Below are 18466 nucleotides of genomic sequence, written 5' to 3'. Positions count from 1 at the left end.
CTGGCTCTGGGGGGCTTTGGTGCGGTTGTGGTCCAGCCCGGGGTCAGCCTGGTCTGGAGGCAGAGCTTCGAGTCTGCAGACTGGGGTCTGGAGGGTGGACTGGGTGGTCGCCTCCCCATCCCGGGTGTGGGGTCCCTGGGCTTCCCTCCGTGGGAATGAGATCCCCCCCACCTCCTCACGGTGGCACACACGGATGCGCGTCTTGATGTAGGGGAAGGCGTGGTCCGTGCTGAGCAGCGTCTTGCGCTTGTGCTGCTCCGGGAGCTCGCCGTGCGCGCGCCCGTCGGGCGTGAAGGGCGTGCAGAAGAGGAAGGTGCGCAGACCGTAGTTGCGGTCGAAGTAGGTCACTCGGTCCTTGAGCTCGTAGGTATCAAAGTGCGGTTCCACGTAGGTGATCTGGATGTATGCCTGCAACGCGGCTCAGGGGTCAGTGCTCAGAGCCCGGGGCGCGCTGGCCTCCCCGTGGGGCCCCGGCCCTGGGGAGAGGGGCTTTGGAGCTCCCCGGGTCTGGGGTTCCCGGGTCTCCGTATGTCTGGATGCCTGGAAATCCCCTGAGGAAGAGGATTTGGGGTCCCCCAGGGAGGATGGCCGGGAGCCCTCACCTTCTGGGGGTCGAGCTTGGCCTTGTCCACGGGGTTCGAATCTTTGACAATCTCGACCACGTCCTCCCCGAACCTCTCCGTGTAGAACTCCTGTGGACACAGGGCGGGTTCAGGGTCGCACAGGGGCAGCCCCCGCGGCATCCCAGGGCGGCCCGGCCACCCCCCACCACCTGGCCGTGCCTCCAGCCGGTGTGAGATCTCGGCCAGCTTCGTGATGGACGGCTCCTTGTACACGAACTCCTGCTCGTCCAGGTCGCCGAAGCGAGACCCGTAGAAGCCCACGCGGAAGTACGTCCCAAAGACGCGCTGGGGCTGCGGGAAGGGATATGGTTGCCTGGGGGGGCCCCGCTGGAGGTCCCCCTGCCCCGGAGACGCGTGTCCTCGGGCCCCATGTGTGGAAGACTGGGCGTGGGCGGGGGGACCCCAAGAACGTCACATCACAGGCACAGGCGGGGGACCTGAGACTGTTGGGGCATGGACCCAGGTGACCGCCAGCTGCCCACCCCCTCGCTCCCTCTCCCCAGCCTGTCTCCCACCTGCCCCAAATCTTTGTTGTCATTTAACACAAGCCCCCAGTTTCTGATTCTCGTCTCGGCTTCATGTGCTTCTTCAGGGTCTGGATCCCACTGTGAAATTAGGACTGTGGCTCCCAGCTCTGTCCTCAATGCCCCCAAGGCTGGGTATACAGCAGGAGCTCAAACAATGCTTGAGTGGCTGAAGGGAGGCGCGGCCGGCCCTTGCTCTGGGACAGACTCTGGCTCCCTTGTTCCAGGGCAGCCCCTCCCTCCCACAGCCCTAAGTTGGGAAGGAGGGACCCCCACCCCCCGCCCCCGTCATGCCACCACCAGAAAGGAAGGCGGGCTCCGTGTTCACTCACCAAGGCAGATCCGGGCAGGGCGGGGCGGGCACCGGGAGATGGGGGGGCGGGGCAGAGAGACAAAGTCATGGGAGAGGTTAGAGGTCAGAGCCCCCACCCTCAGGGTCCTGGTTATGTGGCCCCCTGGAAACCATTCCACGGGCTGAGCCTAGAGATCCTAGAGATCCGGGGAGGGAGGGGACCCGCCCGCCCCACCAGCCCCCCCCAGCCCTCCCGCCTCAGCTCTGGGTTCCTGCCATCTTTGGCCAGAACATTCTCCCCATACTAGGAGATGCCTAAAAATAGACGCAAGTCGGGGAGAGGCGGGAAAGGGGGAGCAGAGATTCTGGGGGGAGCTGGGGAGACAGGGAGAGACAGAACAAGAGAGACACAGAGGCAGACAGACAGAGATAGAGAGAAAGACAGAGCTAGATAGAGAGAGAGACAGAGATAGAAAGAGCCCAAGAGACAGAGAGACAAAGAGAAATCGACAGAGAGGGAGGGTGTCGGAGCCCCCCCTGCAGGCAGGGACCGAGCTGGCCCTGCCCGAGGGAGGGGTGACTCTCCGGGAGCGCCCAGCCGGGTGAGTCATGGGCTGCCCTCCAGATCTGGGGCGTGGCGGGGGGGGGGGCCAGGGGAAGTATTGGGGGTGCGTCCCGGCCCCCTGCGCCCATGTGGCCAGGCAGCCGTGCTCCTCCAGCGCCCCCTGGTGGTCCCTGACCACGGCGGACCAGCTGTCGTGGGGCCCCCCCCACCCCAGGCAGGTGGCCCCAGCGGCTGACTCACCTCCCAGCCGGAGCTCTGTGGGGAAGAGAAGTTCAAAGTCAGCTGAGCCCGGGGGAGGGGGAGGGGGCGAGGGCGCAGGGTGGGGTCTGGGAGGGTACCCTGGGCCCACCTGGTGCATGATCTTGGTGAAGGCCTCCTGCAGTTTGCCGTGCACAGCGGCCAGCTTCTTGTAGTCGCGGTGGGCTTCCAGGATGGGGATAAGGGTCTTGTAGACCTCGTTCACCGCCTCGTAGAGCCCGCCCTGGGGGTGGGGGCGCGTCAGGATTCCCAGCAGCCTCCCGGGTCTTCTCTCCTGCCTGGAACAGCCCTCCCTCTACACTCCTAGCCATCCTCCAGGGCGCCATCCTCTATCACCTCCTCCAGGAAGCCCACCCTGACCACCCCCACCCAGATGGGGCACCAGCCTTTCCACGTGGCCCCTACAGATCCCTCTGTGGTCTCTACCCGCTTACTGTGGACCAGGTGCTGTGTCTGTACTATACCCACTGGTGGGGAGAGCTGGAGTATTTCTATTCCTCAGAGGGGGACCTGAAGCTCAGAGATGCAGAGGGGCCCTCCAGGGCCAGGACCTGAATGTCAGCCCTCCTGGCCTGATCCCCAAGACCTCCAGGTCCAACTGCCTCCTGGCGTGTGGCAGTGGCCTCTCCTAAGTGCCCTTCGCCCCCCCGTCAGCGCCCGTATCAAGCCTGGCACACAGCTGACGCCCTGCAATGTTTGCTGACCGACTGTCAGAAGGTCTGTGTCTACTGTCAGACTCCAGCCAGGTGACAATAAGGAAAACAACATGGCCAGGGGGACCAGCACCACAGAAAAGAAATCTTGCGAGAAAACCTGACCCTGAATAGGAGTGGGGCACAGATCTAACTACCAGTTCCCAGAAATGTAAGGAACTGAGGAACAGGCTAAGCGACACCACAGGGACAGAGCAGCCCCGTGCAGGCCAGAAAAGCCCTTGGAACAAAGCCTGGCTCTGCAGCAAGTGAAATGCAACAAAAACCAACTGCTTTCATACAAACAGGGAAAATGGAGGAGAAAACCCCTTTACAACCGTGGAAAATAAAATTCCCCGGGGAACCGACCTAACAAGAAATGCATAAAACCGCTTTTGCAAAAAGAAGGGAACTGGGGAGCCAGCTCAGTGGCACAGTGGTTAAGTCCACACACTCTGCTTTGGTGGCCTGGGCTTCACCAGTTCAGATCCTGGGTGTGGACCTACACACCAGTCATCAAGCCATGTTGAGGCGGCGTCCCACATACAAAGTAGAGAAAGATGGGCACAGACGTTAGCTCAGGGCCAGTCTTCCTCAGCAAAAAAAAAAAAAAAAAAAAAAGGAGGGGAACTGATGCCCCATTTCTTAATTCTCTTTTTTTGATTAAAAGAGACTTAAGAGACTTGTCCATCCCAGCCATTGTGGGTCTCCTCTGGATCCTGATTCAAACAAACGAACCACAAAAAAAATTCCTTTAAGCTAACCAGGGACCTCTAAGCATGGACTGGTACTCAAGAATTCCTGTAAACGTGGTCAGGCAGGATAAGAGTTGTATAAAAGGTACTTCAGCAGCCAGGGCTGCACAGAGAGGAACCTGTGGGTGTGACAGTGTGTTATCTGGGATTTGTTTTAAGCCGCGACTTCTCTGACTCTGATGCGCACAGTAATCTCTGAGACTTTGTGAAAATCCAGGGTTCCGAGCGCTTGGGGGCCTCATGACTGCATTTCTAACAAGCCCCGAAGGGATGCCCATGCTGCTGGTCCTCAGACCAAGTAGCCAGGACTTAAAAAACCTCCAGCCGAATGGTTACGTTCGGTTTCATCAATTTATGAAAATCGGAATCTTGTCTTTTTAGATGTCCAAAAAAAAAATAATAATTCAGCAAGAAACAAACAAAAAACAAAAAACCAGAGGCAAAGAGGAGATGACACAGGATGGTAAATATAGGTGGTTGCTGAATTTGAGTGCTGGGGGTTGGGGTGGTGGGGGTACAACTTTCTTTTACATGTGCTTGGAATTTTCTATAATAGAAAACCTTTTTTTTTTTTTTTTTTTTGGTGAGGAAAATTGGCCCTGAGCTAATATCTGTTGCCAATCTTCCTCTTTTTGCTTGAGGAGGATTGTCGCTGTGCCAATCTTTCTCTATTTTGTATGTGGGGTGCTGCCACAGCATGGCTTGATGAGCGGTATGTAGGTCCAAGCTCAGGATCCGAACCCGCAAACCGCAGGCCGCCAAAGCAGAGTGTGTGAGCTTAACCACTATGCCACCAGGTTGGCCCCCAAAAACACTTTTTAATAGTAGCTAGATGTACGGAAAGCTTACTATATCCTGGCAGTGTGCAAGGGTTTTATGGGGAGAAAGGCAGTAAAGAGGGCAATTCTTGTTTTCCGTAATTCTCCTTTTCTTCACCCTGAGCCTCTGGGGGCAGGTACTGCCCCATCAGCAGATCCCTGATGTCACCCCGCCTGCGCCCCGCGTCCCCAGCAGCCCCGGGCCTCACCATGGTGAAGTAGGTGGCCGCCTGCTCCAGGAGCCCCACCAGCCCCAGCTCCGTGAAGTGCTTCCCGGAACAGAAGCCCTCCTCATCGGGTGACAGGATGTCATCGGAGATGGCCGACTCCTCCAGCACGTTGGACGAGATGTTCTGGGGCAGGAGGCGGTGTCAGAGCTGGGTCCCCGCCCCACAAGTGCCACGCCCTGCTCGCCGCCCCCCGGCCGCTCACCTGGAAGGACACGCAGCCCACGGGCAGGTGGCGGCTGTCCTCGAGCAGGGCCAGGTACTCAGCCACCAGGGCGGCCGCGTGCACCATGCACTGGGCGGCCTCCGCGTGGTTGCCCAGCTCCGCGTGCTTGCCCGCCATGTTCTGCAGCCACGTCAGCCGCAGGTCCGGGGAGCCCTGGTAGCCCCGGGCAATCCTGGAGCGGGGTGGGCGGGGGGAGATGTTGGGGGACTTACCTGGACCCCCGCCCACCCCATGCTTGTCCCCCCACCATCTGCCCCACTGAGCAGGCCATCTCCTCACCTGTCCATTCCTCACCTGCCCCTAACTTGTCCATCCCCTCACCTGTCTCTCCCGCCTGTCCCCTCGCTGGTCCTTATTCTCATCTGTCATCTCCATCTAAGTGTTCCTCTGACCTCCTTTTTACCTGTTCATTTACCTGCCCCCTCCCGCCCCCTCCCCTGTGTGCTCGCTCACCTGGTCATCTTCCCCAGTCTGCTCTCCTGGCCCCTCTTTACCTGTCCCCCTCACTGCCCTCTTGTCCCGGCTCCCTCCTCACGTCCTCACACATCTGCTCCCTGAGCGCCTCACCTGTACATGAGGTCGATGAGCATCTCGGGGTCCTCCTGATGCTCCTTCATCTTCACCGTGTCCGTCAGGATCATGTGCAGGTTGAACATCAGGTCCTGGACCTGGGGCGGGGCAGCGGCGGCCGTGAGGGTGCCGGGAGGGGACAGGCGGGCCGAGGGGGCGGGGCGGGGGCCGCGGGGTCACCTGCTCGGCGAAGGTGCTGTCGCGCAGCCCCACGTCCTCCTCGGCATAGGTGAGGATGGTCTTGAGGGAACGGCGCAGGTGTTCTTCACTGAAGTTCTGTGTCGTCCCCACCAGGGACGAAAGCGACATGGTCACCTGCATCTTCACGCGAGCGAAGTTCTGCGGGGGCAGGAGGGAGGGCACAGCTGGGGGCCGGGCCCCTCATGCCAGCACAGGCTCGCCCAGTCACCTCACCCCTCTGCCCCGCCGCCCTCCGTCTGCCACGCCAGGACCCCCCGGCCACCGCCCTCCCGGGGCCTCCCAGGGCCTCACGGGCCCCCACGCCCCGCCCCCACTCACATTGCCGATCTCAAAGTTCTGGCGCATCAGGAGGTAGAGCGAGGCGCTCGCGTGCGTCCGGATGGCGCTGACGCGGCTGCCGCAGTGTCGCAGGAGCCTCAGGCACAGGTCAGCACACAGCTCCGTGTCCTCCTCAAACAGCAGCTCTGGGAACTGCCCCCCAGGGTGGAGACACACGCGGGTCAGCCCCTCCCCGTCCTGGCTCAGGGGCATCTGTCTGTGTCCCGCCTTGTTTGGCCAAGCACAGCTCTGGAGTCAGGTGTGGGCTGAAGCCCTTGCTGTGTGACCCTGGGTGAGCGACTCCGCCCCTCTGATCCTCAGTTCCCACCTCTGTAAACTGGCTAAGGAGCGAGTGTCTGCCTCATGAAGTTGCTGAGTACACAGTAGCTGCTCAATAAATGAGCTGCGACCATTCTTCTAGAACTGTGGCTGGCAAGTGGCGCTTACCTTGGACACCAGGGCCCGCTGTGTGGCCAGGCCATGCTGCAAGAAGAGGGCGCTCTGGGCACTGCCCAGACTGTACAACACGACCTTCAGTACTGCGCCCAAGATGCTCTCCCGGGCCTCAGACAGCATCACCGTCTGGGGTGTCAGAAATCCAGCCGTTAGAGACCAGGGTGGTTATGATGTCAGAGAAAGAGGGGGATTACAGAGTCAGAGACCACACGGCACTGTGGCAGCATCAGAGGTCATAGAGATGCTGGATCAAGCCCTACCTGCACAATGATCTCCAATGTATCCAGAACCACCAGGCTCGCCTCAGTTGCCAGGTTCCCGTCCACCAAGGCCTCATGTTCTATTTCATCCTTGGTCCTGGAGGGGACGGGAGGGGCTTGAGGGCCCTCTCAGGAGCAGACCCCACCCCACGGCTGAGGTCTCTCCCCCTCCCTTGGCTGCCCCAGAGGTGCTGGTCCTCTGTCAACAGGTGTGACCCAGGAATGACTTCCCACCCACACCCACTTGTCCACGCGGTCTGAGGTTTGTTTCCAGTGCGTGATGCTCTTGCGCCAGCGTACGTTCTCCTGGTTCCCAAACGGGCTCCTCTCTGAGATGCGGAGGCCCATGTCCACAGAGGTGCGAAAACATAAAGATGCGGGTCATTAGGGGAGGCGCACGGGGGCAGAGATACACAGATGGGATAACCCGTGAGGACCTGGGTGACGTGGACGCTTGCTGAGTGGATGCACACAGCCAGACAGGAATGACACGTGACAACAGACAGGGAACACGGACACACGTGTGTACGGGGATGACACACGGACTTCATTCCGAGAAAAGTGAGCTGGACAGAGAGGTAGGGATGGGCCCCCGTCTTTGGGTCCCTCGGACACAGGCTGGGAGCAGCCAGGTGGGGACATGCGCAGGGGACGTCTCCCTCTCACCACGGCTCCGTCGCACCATCTCCTGTCTCGCTCCGATGGTGCCCAGGATGGCTTCCTCCAGTCGAGCTTTCATGTCCAGTGACTTCTTGAAGGTGAGGCTGTTGATCCTCTCAAAGGCCTTTTTCCCCTGGGAGGGCAGAGAACAGGTTCAAGGCTGACTCGACCCTTTTCTGTGGCTAGCCTGGTCTGCTTCTTCCAGCCCTTTCCGACCTCGGGACGCTGTGCTTGAAGACACAGTTCTGCCCTTTACTGCAAGCTCTCGGCACCTTCCAAATTCTATTCGTGAAGACGACTCTCCCTTTTCTCTTTGGCCCAGCACAGAAACAGTCCACACCCTTCCGTTTGGGAACTGGGGCATGAAGACAGTCCACCCCTTTGGCCCCATCCCACGGCACCCCAGAGCCCCAGATGCATGCTCGGCCTGCCTCCTGCGCCCTGGTCCCCTGCCTGCCCCCTCGAACCTTGTACTCGAAGGCAGCCAGGCAAAGGTACAGCAAGTCCAGGAGACGCCCCAGCTGAGGCAGGGCCAGGTCTGCAGCCCAGCGCTGCAGGAGAGCCGGCTCGGCATTCTTCAGGACCCACAGCACACACACCAGCAGGGTGCGGCTGGACTCAGCAGACAGGGGACAGCCGGAGCGGGAAGCCTGGGGCCGGAGAGGGGGCAGGGCACTCAGAAGCAACAGAGACATTTTCATTTTCTCCATATTAAGAGAAGACTTGGCCGATGGGTAACTTCGATTACCGGGGTGGATGGTGTCTCTGGGGGCCAGCCCCGTACTCACCGTCGCTGGGCCCTGGGAGATGCTGGCCCGGGAGCCAGGGGCCAGGGGGCCACCAGCGATGGCCATGGCCACTGAGGGGTTGATGGTGCCTCCAATGTCCCCTTCTCCTTCTGTGTCCGAGTCGAGCATCGAGGCCAGTCTTGACCGTTGACCTGGACCCTCTGTGGGGAAGGGCAGAGGGAGAGAAGAATGGGGCCTTGGTAACTGCTATCCCTCTGTCTCAAATTTCAGCTCAAATGTCACCTCCTCAGGGAGGCCTTCCCTGATACCACCTCCCAGACCAGGATGTGACTCCAGTTATTTACTCCCAGAGCTCATTTATTGGCCTTGAAATTAGATACCCTCACTGTGTAATTGTTGGGAAGATCCACAGAGGCCTGGACTGTATCTGCTCTGCCCACTGCTACATGCTCAACACTTACAACACGGCCTGGCCCACAGGAGTAGTCATTGTAAAGATGATGACAATGACAACAACGACAGCAATAATAATAAATGATGTTGCTATTATTATAGCATCCATTGGCACTGAGCATCTCCTATGTGCCAGGTGCTGTTCTAAGCACTTTGAAAATATTAACTCTTACCCTTCAAAACAACCCTATGAGATAAGTACTTTTATCCCCCCTACTACATAGATGAAGAAACTGAAGCACAGAGAGGTTAAGTTACTTCCCTGGGGTCACCCAGTGAGTAAATGGTAGAGGTAGGATTTTAACCTAAACAGTCTGGATCCAAAACCTATGATCTCAAAAGAGTACCTCTTACCTCCCCACCAAAAAAAAAGGCTCACCAGAGAGAGGAGGTGCCAACAATATAGAATGGGCCTCACCTAGAGATTCTTGAAACAAAAGGTCGACTGAGTCTAACTAAAGCTCCAGCCCAGCTTAACCTAGCTCAGCTTCTCACTGGATGGGGGTGATCGGCCCCATATCCCATCTGCCTAAGAGGGAAAGAGTAACCCTCACTGGGGAAGATGACAATGCTTCCATCCCAAAGGCTCTTTTACAGACGATGTCCAAAATACAACACAAAATTACAAGACACGAGAAGAGGCAGGAAAATACGATTGATAAGAGGGAAAAAGCACGGAGACGGCCAAAAGTTAGCAAACAAGGACTTTAAAAGCAAAAGTAGAGAAAAAGATGCACAAAAATGGGTAAAAAGATGGAGAGTTTCAACAGAGAATTGGCATCTATGAAAAAAAATCAAAGGGACATTTTCCAGCCAAAAAATATAACATCTGAAATTCAGAACTCAAAGGATGCGGTTGACAGCAGATCGGACACAGCAGTGGACAGAAGTAGTGAACTCAAAGACACGTGCACAGGACAGGTTTCCCAAATGAAGCAGAGAAAAGAGAACATGGTACAGCAGACATGTGTGACATCAAAGGTCTGACATACGTGTAATTGGAGTCCCCGAAGGAGAGAAGCAAGAAAACGAGGCAGAAAAAAGAATTCAAGAGATAATGACTGAGAATTTCCCCCAAATGATGCAGGGCATCAATCCACATACCCTAGGTCCATGCTTCTGAGCATACGTCCCTCAGTTGTGCCAACGAACGTGCAAACGAGTGAATGAATGACCACCAGGCTCCCAACACCCTCACCCCGATGTTCCCCCTCGACCCCTCCTCATGTTTTCTCTTCTTAGAGGATAATAAATGTTATAATAACATCTCCCATTTATCGTGGGCTGACAGTACCCCAGTATGACACTTCCCCACATTTTCACATAATCCTAGGATGTAGTTGGTGCTACCACTGTCCCCATTTCATAGGTGAGAAACCTGAGGCTCAGAGAGGTGAATGGTCTGCTTGGGGCCAGGAGGAAGGACTTTTTTTTTTGAGGAAGATCAGCCCTGAGCTAACATCTGCTGCTAATCCTCCTCTTTTTGCTGAGGAAGACTGGCCCTGAGCTAACATCTGTGCCCATCTGTCTCTACTTTATATATGGGACACCTACCACAGCATGGCATGCCAAACGGTGCCGGTGAACCCTGGGCCGCCAAGAAGCGGAACGTGCATACTTAACCACTGTGCCACTGGGCCAGCCCCAGGAGGCAGGACTTGAACCCACTCCTCTGACCCTAGCGCCCGTGCTTTTGTTCCTAACCCTGCTCTCGCACCTTTCCCGCCCTGAGCCTTGTGTGATTAACAGGCCCCTGGATCGCGACCCCGTCCAGCCTCGGCCCACCGACCAGCAAAGTCGTGCAGCCGTGGCAGCGTGTCCCGGGCGAGTGACAGCAGGGGCAGGTACAGCTCGGCCACACGGGCCTTCACAGTGGCATCCGTGTAGCGGGGGTCAGCGTCATGGCCACAGAGCAGGCTGTGGACAGCACTGATGGCCTTCTTGTGCAGCAGGGACACCCTGCGGGAGAGGGACGTGCTCAGGACGGAGTGGACGTGGCTTCTGGACCGTCCCGCCGCCCCGGGGCCAGCCGGGGCCGGGGCTCACCCCTCGGCCTCAGGTTCCAGGGCCAGCGCCAGCTCCGTGAGCAGGAGCCCAGCCAGGAAGTGCTGCTGCCGGAACGGCCCGCTCAGCTCAAACATGCTGGTCACCTTGGGGTCTGGGGCCTGGCTGGAGAAGGTGGAGCTCTGCAGGGGGCGGGGCGAGAAAGCAGGAATGGCAGGGGGCCAGGGCTCAAGGGTCAGAGGTGAGCGATTGGGATTAGCTCATCTGGAGGTGACATGGATATCGAGTTGGAGATCAGAGGTGAGAGACTGGGGTCAACCTATCTGTGAGGGGACAGGGTCTGGGGTCAAAAGTCAGGGGTCTGAGAAACAGCAGATGGAACGCTTGGCTGGGAGTTAGGATTCAGGGGTGAGAAGTTAGAAGCTGGTCCTCCCAGGAAACTGCCAAGAATGAGGGGTCAGAGGTGAAGGGTCAGCCCCCTTGGACAGTAGCTTGCTGTGAAATGGACAGAGACGAGGAAACCCTAGAAGATGGGTTGAAAGTGAGAGGTCATAGGTCAAGGGGAGGGGCCATGGGTGAGGCCAGCCCACCTGGGAGGTGGTAGAGGATATGGAGGGCGAGGGCGAGGCCGGGGGAGACAGGGGACAGCAGGGGAGGTTGAGGGTCACGTAGTGCTCATGGCTGCACAGGATACGGGTGAAGTCCATGCGCAGGGTCAGCAGCGCCACTGGGTTGGGGGCCGACAGCAGCCGCGTGGCCACCTGCCGAGGAAGGGGTCAACGGGCGACTTTTTGTAAATGTCCACCCACCAAGCCTACCACCCGCCATGGCACCCGCAGGGGCGCCGTTCCTGCCACGCCCATCCCTACCTGCTTGTAGTGGGCCCGGACCAGGCTGAAGACGAAGCCGCGGTCCGTCAGCGACAGCAGGTCACTGAGGAAGAAGGCCAGGCTGGCGTTGAGGCGCTCGGCCAGCTCTGCGTCCTGGGGACACCGGGCCCATCAGCCCACGCCCGCACACCCCGGCAAGCCTCAGTCCCCGCCCTGGGCCTGGCTCTCGCCAGCGTCCCCAGAGACCTCCAGGAGCCGCATCCCTGCCCCAAAGCCCTGGAGTTCTTGACGTGCCCCCATCTCCGGGCTCTGGACACCCCCAGCCTTCCTGGTTGTCCTCCTCCCTCTGTCCCTTTCATCCCCACACTTAGGTGTCTACACTCCACAGGAATTCGCTCAGGAAACTATTTTCTTTTCTTTCTTACTAGATTCCAGTAACACAACACAGATCGGGGCTGACTCCCTGCTAGACCCTTTCTCCCCATCTCTCCGAGAATTGAAACCCCCACCAGAGCTCAGAGCTGGGTAGAGACTACATTTCCCAGCCTCCCTTGCAGCTGAGACTAACCACATGACCACATTCTGGCCAATGGGATTCGAGGAGAAGGGATGTGGCCACTTAAACAGAAGGTCCTCCGGTTCCCACTGCCTGCAACACCTGATGTGGCTACCGCCACACGAACCACGATGGCCAGGCCCACACTGTGGAGCCCCCCGCAGCTCACTTATGCTCAGGAATAAACTTTGCTCTCATTTAAACCACTTGTGATGGTGCTCGAGCAAATTACCCTCCGCCCTAACTGATAACACCCTCTGCAATCCTTTAATGAGCATCTACTATGTATCAAGCCCTGTGTATGGGACAGACGTGGTCCCTGCTGCTTGTCCAGCTAGCTCACATTCTCATGTAGGGGGAGACAGACAATCAACAAAAGGATTCCAGATAGTTCTATGTGTTTAGAAGACAACAGAACACATAGAAGCCCAAAGGATGAGAAAGAGCCGAGGGGAGAAAGGCATTCTAAGGAGAGGGAACAGTACGTGCAAAGGCCCTGGGGCAGGATGTGTGTGGCAAGTGTGAGGAACAGCAAGGAGGCTCTTATGGCTTCAAGGCCTAGCTGGCACTTGTTCTTTCTCATGAGCCACTCCATGGCCTCACAAGTCAGCCTCAGTGGCCCTCAGTTCCCCATAACCCAAGAAAGAAAATACAAAATCCACCAGAGCTCTGAGTCCTCATGGGACAGAGAATGGGTCTGCCTTGTGCATGGAGCCTGATACAGTCAGTGCTGGATAACTGTCAAGTGATGGAATGAAACAGCTGTGGCCCGTCCCCGATGCCCCACCAGCAGCTGCACGATGCTGCTTCTCAGGGGGTGTGTTCTTCCCAGAGCCCTTCCTCGGGGGGTTTCCTCACAATCTGGGTCAGCCCCTGGGGATATCGGCCCTTGGGGAGGCTCCAGGGAAACAAGGTCGAGACCTTAGAGACCAGCCCAGAGGTCGAGCGAGACTGCACAAGGGCCAGCTGGGGCTGGACCGGTGTTTCAAAGATCTAGAAAGTTCCTACCAAATCCAGAAGTCCCATTTCTCTTTAAAAATCAGACGTTCTGACCCCGGCTAATGGGCACACACCCTCTGGGCCACGATAAGCCCCACTCTCCCAGCTGAAGCTGGTGGTGAGGGTATGAGCTCGTGGCTTGGGTTCAAAACCCCATTCTGCCCCATCCCAGCTGTGTAGTCTCAAGTTGTTACTCAGTCATTCTTTGCCTCAGTTTCTCCATCAATCAAATGGAAGTAACAATAACACTAACTTCATAGGGTTGTTGGGAAAATTTAATGATGTGATCCCTCTAAAGTGTTTAGATACACAGAAAGTGCTCAATAAATGCTCCATATTATTACTTTTATCATTATTATTAATGCCTGCTTAGCTCCTACGGCCATTGGAATTAGCGATCCAGAACCTGGACAATTGTCAAGGTCTCTGAACTTCTATGTCCATTTATTGAGCACTTACTATATACTGGCACTGTGGTAAGGGCTAATGGATCTGCCCTGTCACACCCCTGCCTTCACCAACTCCCACTCTCCCCCTGCTCACTCCATTCCAACCATACTCATCTCCTCACTGTCCCTCTAACAGACCAAGATGGTCCTGCCTCAGGGCCTTTGCACTTGCTGTTCCCCCTGTCTGGACCGCTCTTCCCTCAGACATCACCTAGATTGCTCCTTCGCCTCCTTCAAGCCTCCCGCTAAAAGTCAGCCCCAGGAGGATGAGGATTTTGGTCTCTTTTATTCACAGCTGTGTCTGTAGCACCAAACACAGGACTGGGCACACAGTAGGTGCTCAAGAAATAGATGCTGAAGGAACAGGCCGATCCTGCAAATGGGCTTTGTGGTCTCGCAGCCAGGTGGCCCAGGGCAGAATTGCCACCCCTGCCTGGCTGGCTCTACATCCTCCCTCGAGCCCCGCCCCTCACTGAGGCCCCGCCCCTTCACCTTGTGGACTCGGGTGATGACCTCCAGGCCCACAGAGCCCACCAGGGCTGCGATGTCATCCAGGAAGCGCCCAGGGAAGCGCAGCTTGCGGGGCGTGTCCAGCCGCTGGCCCAGAAGCAGATGCAGCGTCATGCTCTTCACCTGGGGGCGGGGCGAGGCAGGGGCGGAGCTTGAGGGGTGTGGGTGGGTGGGGCCTGCCAGACGGAGGCAGGGCTTGAGGAGTCCTGATTGGTGCTTCAGCAGCAAGGGAGGCGGGCATCAGGAGCCCTGGGTGGAGCTTAAGCCCCATAATTAAGAGCTGAGGGTGGGGCCTGACGGCTGTGGGCGGGGCTTGCAGGCCATGGGCAGAGCCTGAGTGGGTCCCAGGCAGCGTGGACGGTGGGAAGGCTGAGGGGGTGTGGGAGGGGCTAGAGAAGGCCTCCGGGGACGATGTCTGTGGGCAGGCTGGAGGGTGAGTTGTAGCCAGGAGGGGTCATTCAAGGTACCTCTTGAAGAGTTTGTGGGGTGTCAAGTCTGATCACATGGGTTTCCCCCTCTCTCTGGGGATATCTCTTGGAGGGGTCTCCTCGCTGGTTAGCGGTCTCTCACTCCAGACAGCCTCAGAGGGAAGGGGGGGGGTCTTCTCTTGGTAGAGGGGGTCTCTCCAGGGAGAGATCCCTTTAGGTAGCCCTCATCTCTCTCTCTTGGGGCTATTTCTCTGGGGTCTTGGGGCTATTTCAGGAGGCTTCTCTCCCCAAGAACAGGGTCTCCCTGGGGGCTTCATGCTTCCCAGCAGGGAGGAGGGCGTCTCACCATGAGCTGGAAGAAGAACCAGGCGTGTTGAAGGATGGCCTCGCGCACGGTGCTGCCACTGACCACCCACTGAAGAGCCAGCTCCTCGTGAAGCAGCTGGGGGCAGGGGCAGGGGTCACAGAGAGCAGAGGAGCCTGCCCCGAACCCCCCTCTGGAGCCATGACAGCGGAGGATGCAGCCAGAGGGCTTGGGGTTAGAGCGGTGGGAGGCCATGCAGGAGGAGAGGGTGGGCAGAAAGGGTCGACGTGCCTTTTCCCCAGCTCTCCAGACCCTGCTGGGCTCAGGGGGGACCGGAGCTCTGAACGCCTCTGCTGGGGGCCAGGCCAAAATTGTGCCACCCACCCCCTGCCTCCCACTACCTTCTGCACAGTGGGTCTCGGCTGGGTGGCTGGTGGGGCCAAGGAGGAGCCCTCGAAGTAGGAGGAGGGTCGGCTAGAACAGTGGTCGATGGCCTATGATGGGATGGGATGGAGAGGATGGGATGGCGAGGGACGTTAGCGTGGGCGCAGGTGGTGAGGACAAGGAAGAGAGACGATTGGAAGGAGACAGATGAAAGACGTGTCCATGTGGACGGGCAGGAGGGGCACAGACAGAGGTGAGTGGGTGTGGATGGAGGGCAGAATATGCTGTATGAGATGAGAGTCACAATGAAGAGGATGTGGACAGGAGACGGCGCAGAGAGAGAGTGGTCAGACGAGGTGAGCACGAGTGTGGGTGAGGGCGGGGAGTGTGAGCAAGTGAGTGAGTTCAGGGGTGGACGGAGGAGGCGGAGGGCACGAAGGTGCAAGAGGAGAAAGAAGAGGAAGAAAGATAAGGACAGCAGAGGTGAAACGGGGATGAGAGGCAGTGAGACAGTTGAGCGGGCCCCGGGTTCCAGGCCTGGCCCCCTCCAGCCTTGCGTGGGGCCTCGCTGGGCCTCACTGTCCCCATCTGTGCAATGGGTAGGGGCTCAAGCTCCACTCTCCTCTCCTCCTTTGGTGGGCCGGAGGTGAGGCCGCCAACAGGGAGCGGAGTCCAGTGACGGAGCGGCCCTGAGACCCACCCAGGCCCCTGCCTCGACCCCGGAGGCCCCCCCGCTCCCATGGTCCCAGCCACACGCCCTGGCTCCTCGGCACACACCAGATGGCCCATCAGCTGCAAAGGCCAGCATCAGTGCCACCTCCTGCCCAGAACGCCCACCCTCCTACCACCTTGTCACCCCTTATCTGTTCTTCAAGGCCAAGTCCTGTTAAAACTGCTGAGGGCATGGCAGGGCCCGTGAGCCTGGATGCCCAGCAATCCCAGAAGGCTGTCCCACGGTCCCCTTGCACACACTGCTCACAGCCACCATGTGGCGCAGGTTGTCCGGGTGATGGGTGCAGAGCTGGGACACGGCCGGGTGCCAAGTGTGCAGCAAAGCCACCCCTGCGGCCCCTCTTGCTGCCTAGGGGCCTCCAAGTTTGTTCCCACCTTTTGCACGTGCTGTTCCCTGAAACACCCACTCTTCTCTTGCAGGCTCTGTCTCACCCTCCAGGTTCCAGCAAAAATGTCACCTCCCTAGAGGGGCCCCCCCAGACCACCCGGAGGGAGGCTGGTGGTCCTGTGCTTGTTCCTTTGAAGTATTTTCACTCATGCACTTACACACCCGTGAGTGTTGGACCTGCGTCCATCTCCCTGACTAGCTGGCCGCTCAGGGGCGAGGCTGGGCCGAGGATCCATCCCCTCCAGCAGATCCCGCCCTCATTGCCCCAACCCCTCCCAGGCTCGGGACCGCTGCACTGAGCACTTGACTTTGAGTCTTCCCCGCATCTGAAAATTCAGAGCTGGGGGCGCAGGGCAGAGCCAGGACTCAGACCCAGGTCTGTCGGCAAAGCTCCTCCCCAAGCCAGGTGCCTGGGAAGGGGCAGAGGAAAGGGGGCTGCCCAGAGGGGTCCCTCTCTGCCTGGAACAGGGTCGGGGAGCCCAGAGGCTCAGTTCCGCCCCCTTGGCACCTTGCTATGTCAAGGGGACAGTTGAGAGTGGATTAAAGAAAGAGATTAGGGCATGCGGGCAGTGAGGTTATAGTGGCTGGATTTGAGTATCATTTGCATGCTATTTGCATACCACCCTGTCTCTTCTGTCTCTGCCTGAGGCTGTGGTCTGTGTGGCAGCCAAAGGTGATTAAGATGACCCTGAGATGCCTATAATACCGACTCCACAGCCCCAAACAAAGGCAGGAGGGGTCTGCTGCTTCCTTCAGGCAGCCCCCCTAGGTTAGTCGGCCACAGCCAGGAAGGTGGGAGAGCTCATGCCAAGGTGCGGTCACAGGCGTGCAGGGGCAAGGGGGGTGGGCACCTGTCTGGGGTCGGCCCCACAGTAAGGGGGTGCTCGGCGCAGCACAGCCCTGCTGCCTCCTGGAGCATAAGCAGAATTCACCCAGGAGTGTGAGCGGTCGATGCCCTGGAGATACACGGGTAAGAGGCAGGAGCCATGGGCAGAGGGCGGGAAACCAGCTGAAACACCAAGCCTGGTCACTGCCCTGGACCATACATGTGCCGCATGGGCACCTACACACAACCTGGGAAATATGTGTGCAAACACATGCACAGACGCATGTGTATATGCATTCGTGTATGTATGTGCATGGAGTGCATGCATATATGCACCTGTGTATGTACGCCCATGGAGTGCACATGTATACGCACCCGCATCCAGATGTGCACAGAGAGCACGTGTATACACACCCATATGTGCACGGAGTGCACATGTACATGCGCCCGTGTACACAAGTATATGGATATGCGCCCATGTCCGTATGCTCGTGGAGTGCAGGTGTATATGTGCCTGTGTACACGTGTGCATGGAGTGCGTGTGTGTGCGCCTGTATACATGTGCACAGGGAGTGCGTGTGTATGCGTGCGCATGGAGTGCGCATGTGTGAGCCCATGTACACGTGCACAGGGAGTGCATGTGTATGTGGAGTGCACGTGTAAATGCGCCATGCACACGTGCATGGGGTACACACATACATGCACCTGCTGCACTACGTATACCCTGCTCTTTTTCAACCAGGCCACGCTCCGGCCACCCAGCCTTGGGTCAGCCTCGGAGTGTGAAGCCCCGCGCAGAGCCTGAGTCGCAGCCCCCAGCCTGTGACAGCCCTGCTGCAGAGTCAAGCTGTCGTCCGTGCTGTCGCTTGTGTTGTGTCCTGTCCGCCATCAACACTGAGATCCTTCACCCACCCGCCTGGCAGCCACGGCCACTGAGGCTGGAGATCCCAGGGCCCCCCTGCCCTACCTTGCTGGCCAGGATGCGGGAGACCTCGTCGTCCACGGAGCCAGGGGCCACGGCCAGGTCAGGATTGCTGCTGCTGATGCTCTTAGAGCGGGCCAGGTAGAGGCTGGCGGGGCGGCCAGGCCCCCGGGCCAGCGTGGTGGACGGCACTGTCACCGGAGGGGCCCCTTAGGATGGAGGGAATAAGGTCAGTCACCTGCCCACCTGTCCTGATGACCCCCTGCCCCTTCCTGGTGAGTCATGCTTCTTTTCCGAGCCTCCAGGTTCCTCATCTGTATGTGTATGACAACGGCTGTGGCCTCCCAGAGATTTTGGGGAGATGGAAAGACACTGAGAACAGTGCCAGGCACATAGTAAGGACCCACAGGGATCAGGGGTTATTTATTTATTTTTTTTGAGGAAGATCAGCCCTGAGCTAACTGCTGCCAATCCTCCTCTTTTTGCT

The 18466-nt window shown here is 58.3% G+C and overlaps 1 protein-coding gene across 6 annotated transcripts in view; it reads right to left on the bottom strand.

The window, feature by feature from the left end:
- Positions 1–18466, bottom strand: part of DOCK6 (dedicator of cytokinesis 6) — a 39195-nt gene that overhangs the window by 1559 nt on the left and 19170 nt on the right. For 2 of the 6 annotated variants that reach the window (XM_046685640.1, XM_046685644.1), the window contains exons 22-46: positions 18025–18188; positions 17083–17187; positions 15129–15221; positions 14770–14865; positions 13978–14118; positions 11521–11634; positions 11242–11412; positions 10694–10833; positions 10437–10606; positions 8234–8394; positions 7913–8095; positions 7452–7578; positions 7030–7114; positions 6786–6882; positions 6517–6651; positions 6070–6222; positions 5731–5889; positions 5548–5648; positions 4960–5152; positions 4737–4880; positions 2354–2485; positions 2245–2259; positions 783–908; positions 603–692; positions 172–408 (exon numbers count right to left, since the gene is read on the bottom strand). In XM_046685640.1, coding sequence (XP_046541596.1) covers positions 172–408; positions 603–692; positions 783–908; positions 2245–2259; positions 2354–2485; positions 4737–4880; positions 4960–5152; positions 5548–5648; positions 5731–5889; positions 6070–6222; positions 6517–6651; positions 6786–6882; positions 7030–7114; positions 7452–7578; positions 7913–8095; positions 8234–8394; positions 10437–10606; positions 10694–10833; positions 11242–11412; positions 11521–11634; positions 13978–14118; positions 14770–14865; positions 15129–15221; positions 17083–17187; positions 18025–18188 — 3332 coding nt within the window. Of the gene's footprint in view, positions 1–171; positions 409–602; positions 693–782; positions 915–1138; positions 1219–2244; positions 2260–2353; positions 2486–4736; positions 4881–4959; positions 5153–5547; positions 5649–5730; positions 5890–6069; positions 6223–6516; positions 6652–6785; positions 6883–7029; positions 7115–7451; positions 7579–7912; positions 8096–8233; positions 8395–10436; positions 10607–10693; positions 10834–11241; positions 11413–11520; positions 11635–13977; positions 14119–14769; positions 14866–15128; positions 15222–17082; positions 17188–18024; positions 18189–18466 lie in introns of those variants that run through there. The other 4 variants (XM_046685641.1, XM_046685642.1, XM_046685645.1 and 1 more) reach the window with 4 other exon arrangements.

This window comes from Equus quagga, chromosome 14 (assembly GCF_021613505.1).
Source record: "Equus quagga isolate Etosha38 chromosome 14, UCLA_HA_Equagga_1.0, whole genome shotgun sequence".
NCBI lineage: Eukaryota > Metazoa > Chordata > Mammalia > Perissodactyla > Equidae > Equus > Equus quagga.
This window is presented reverse-complemented; position numbering and strand designations above follow the sequence as displayed.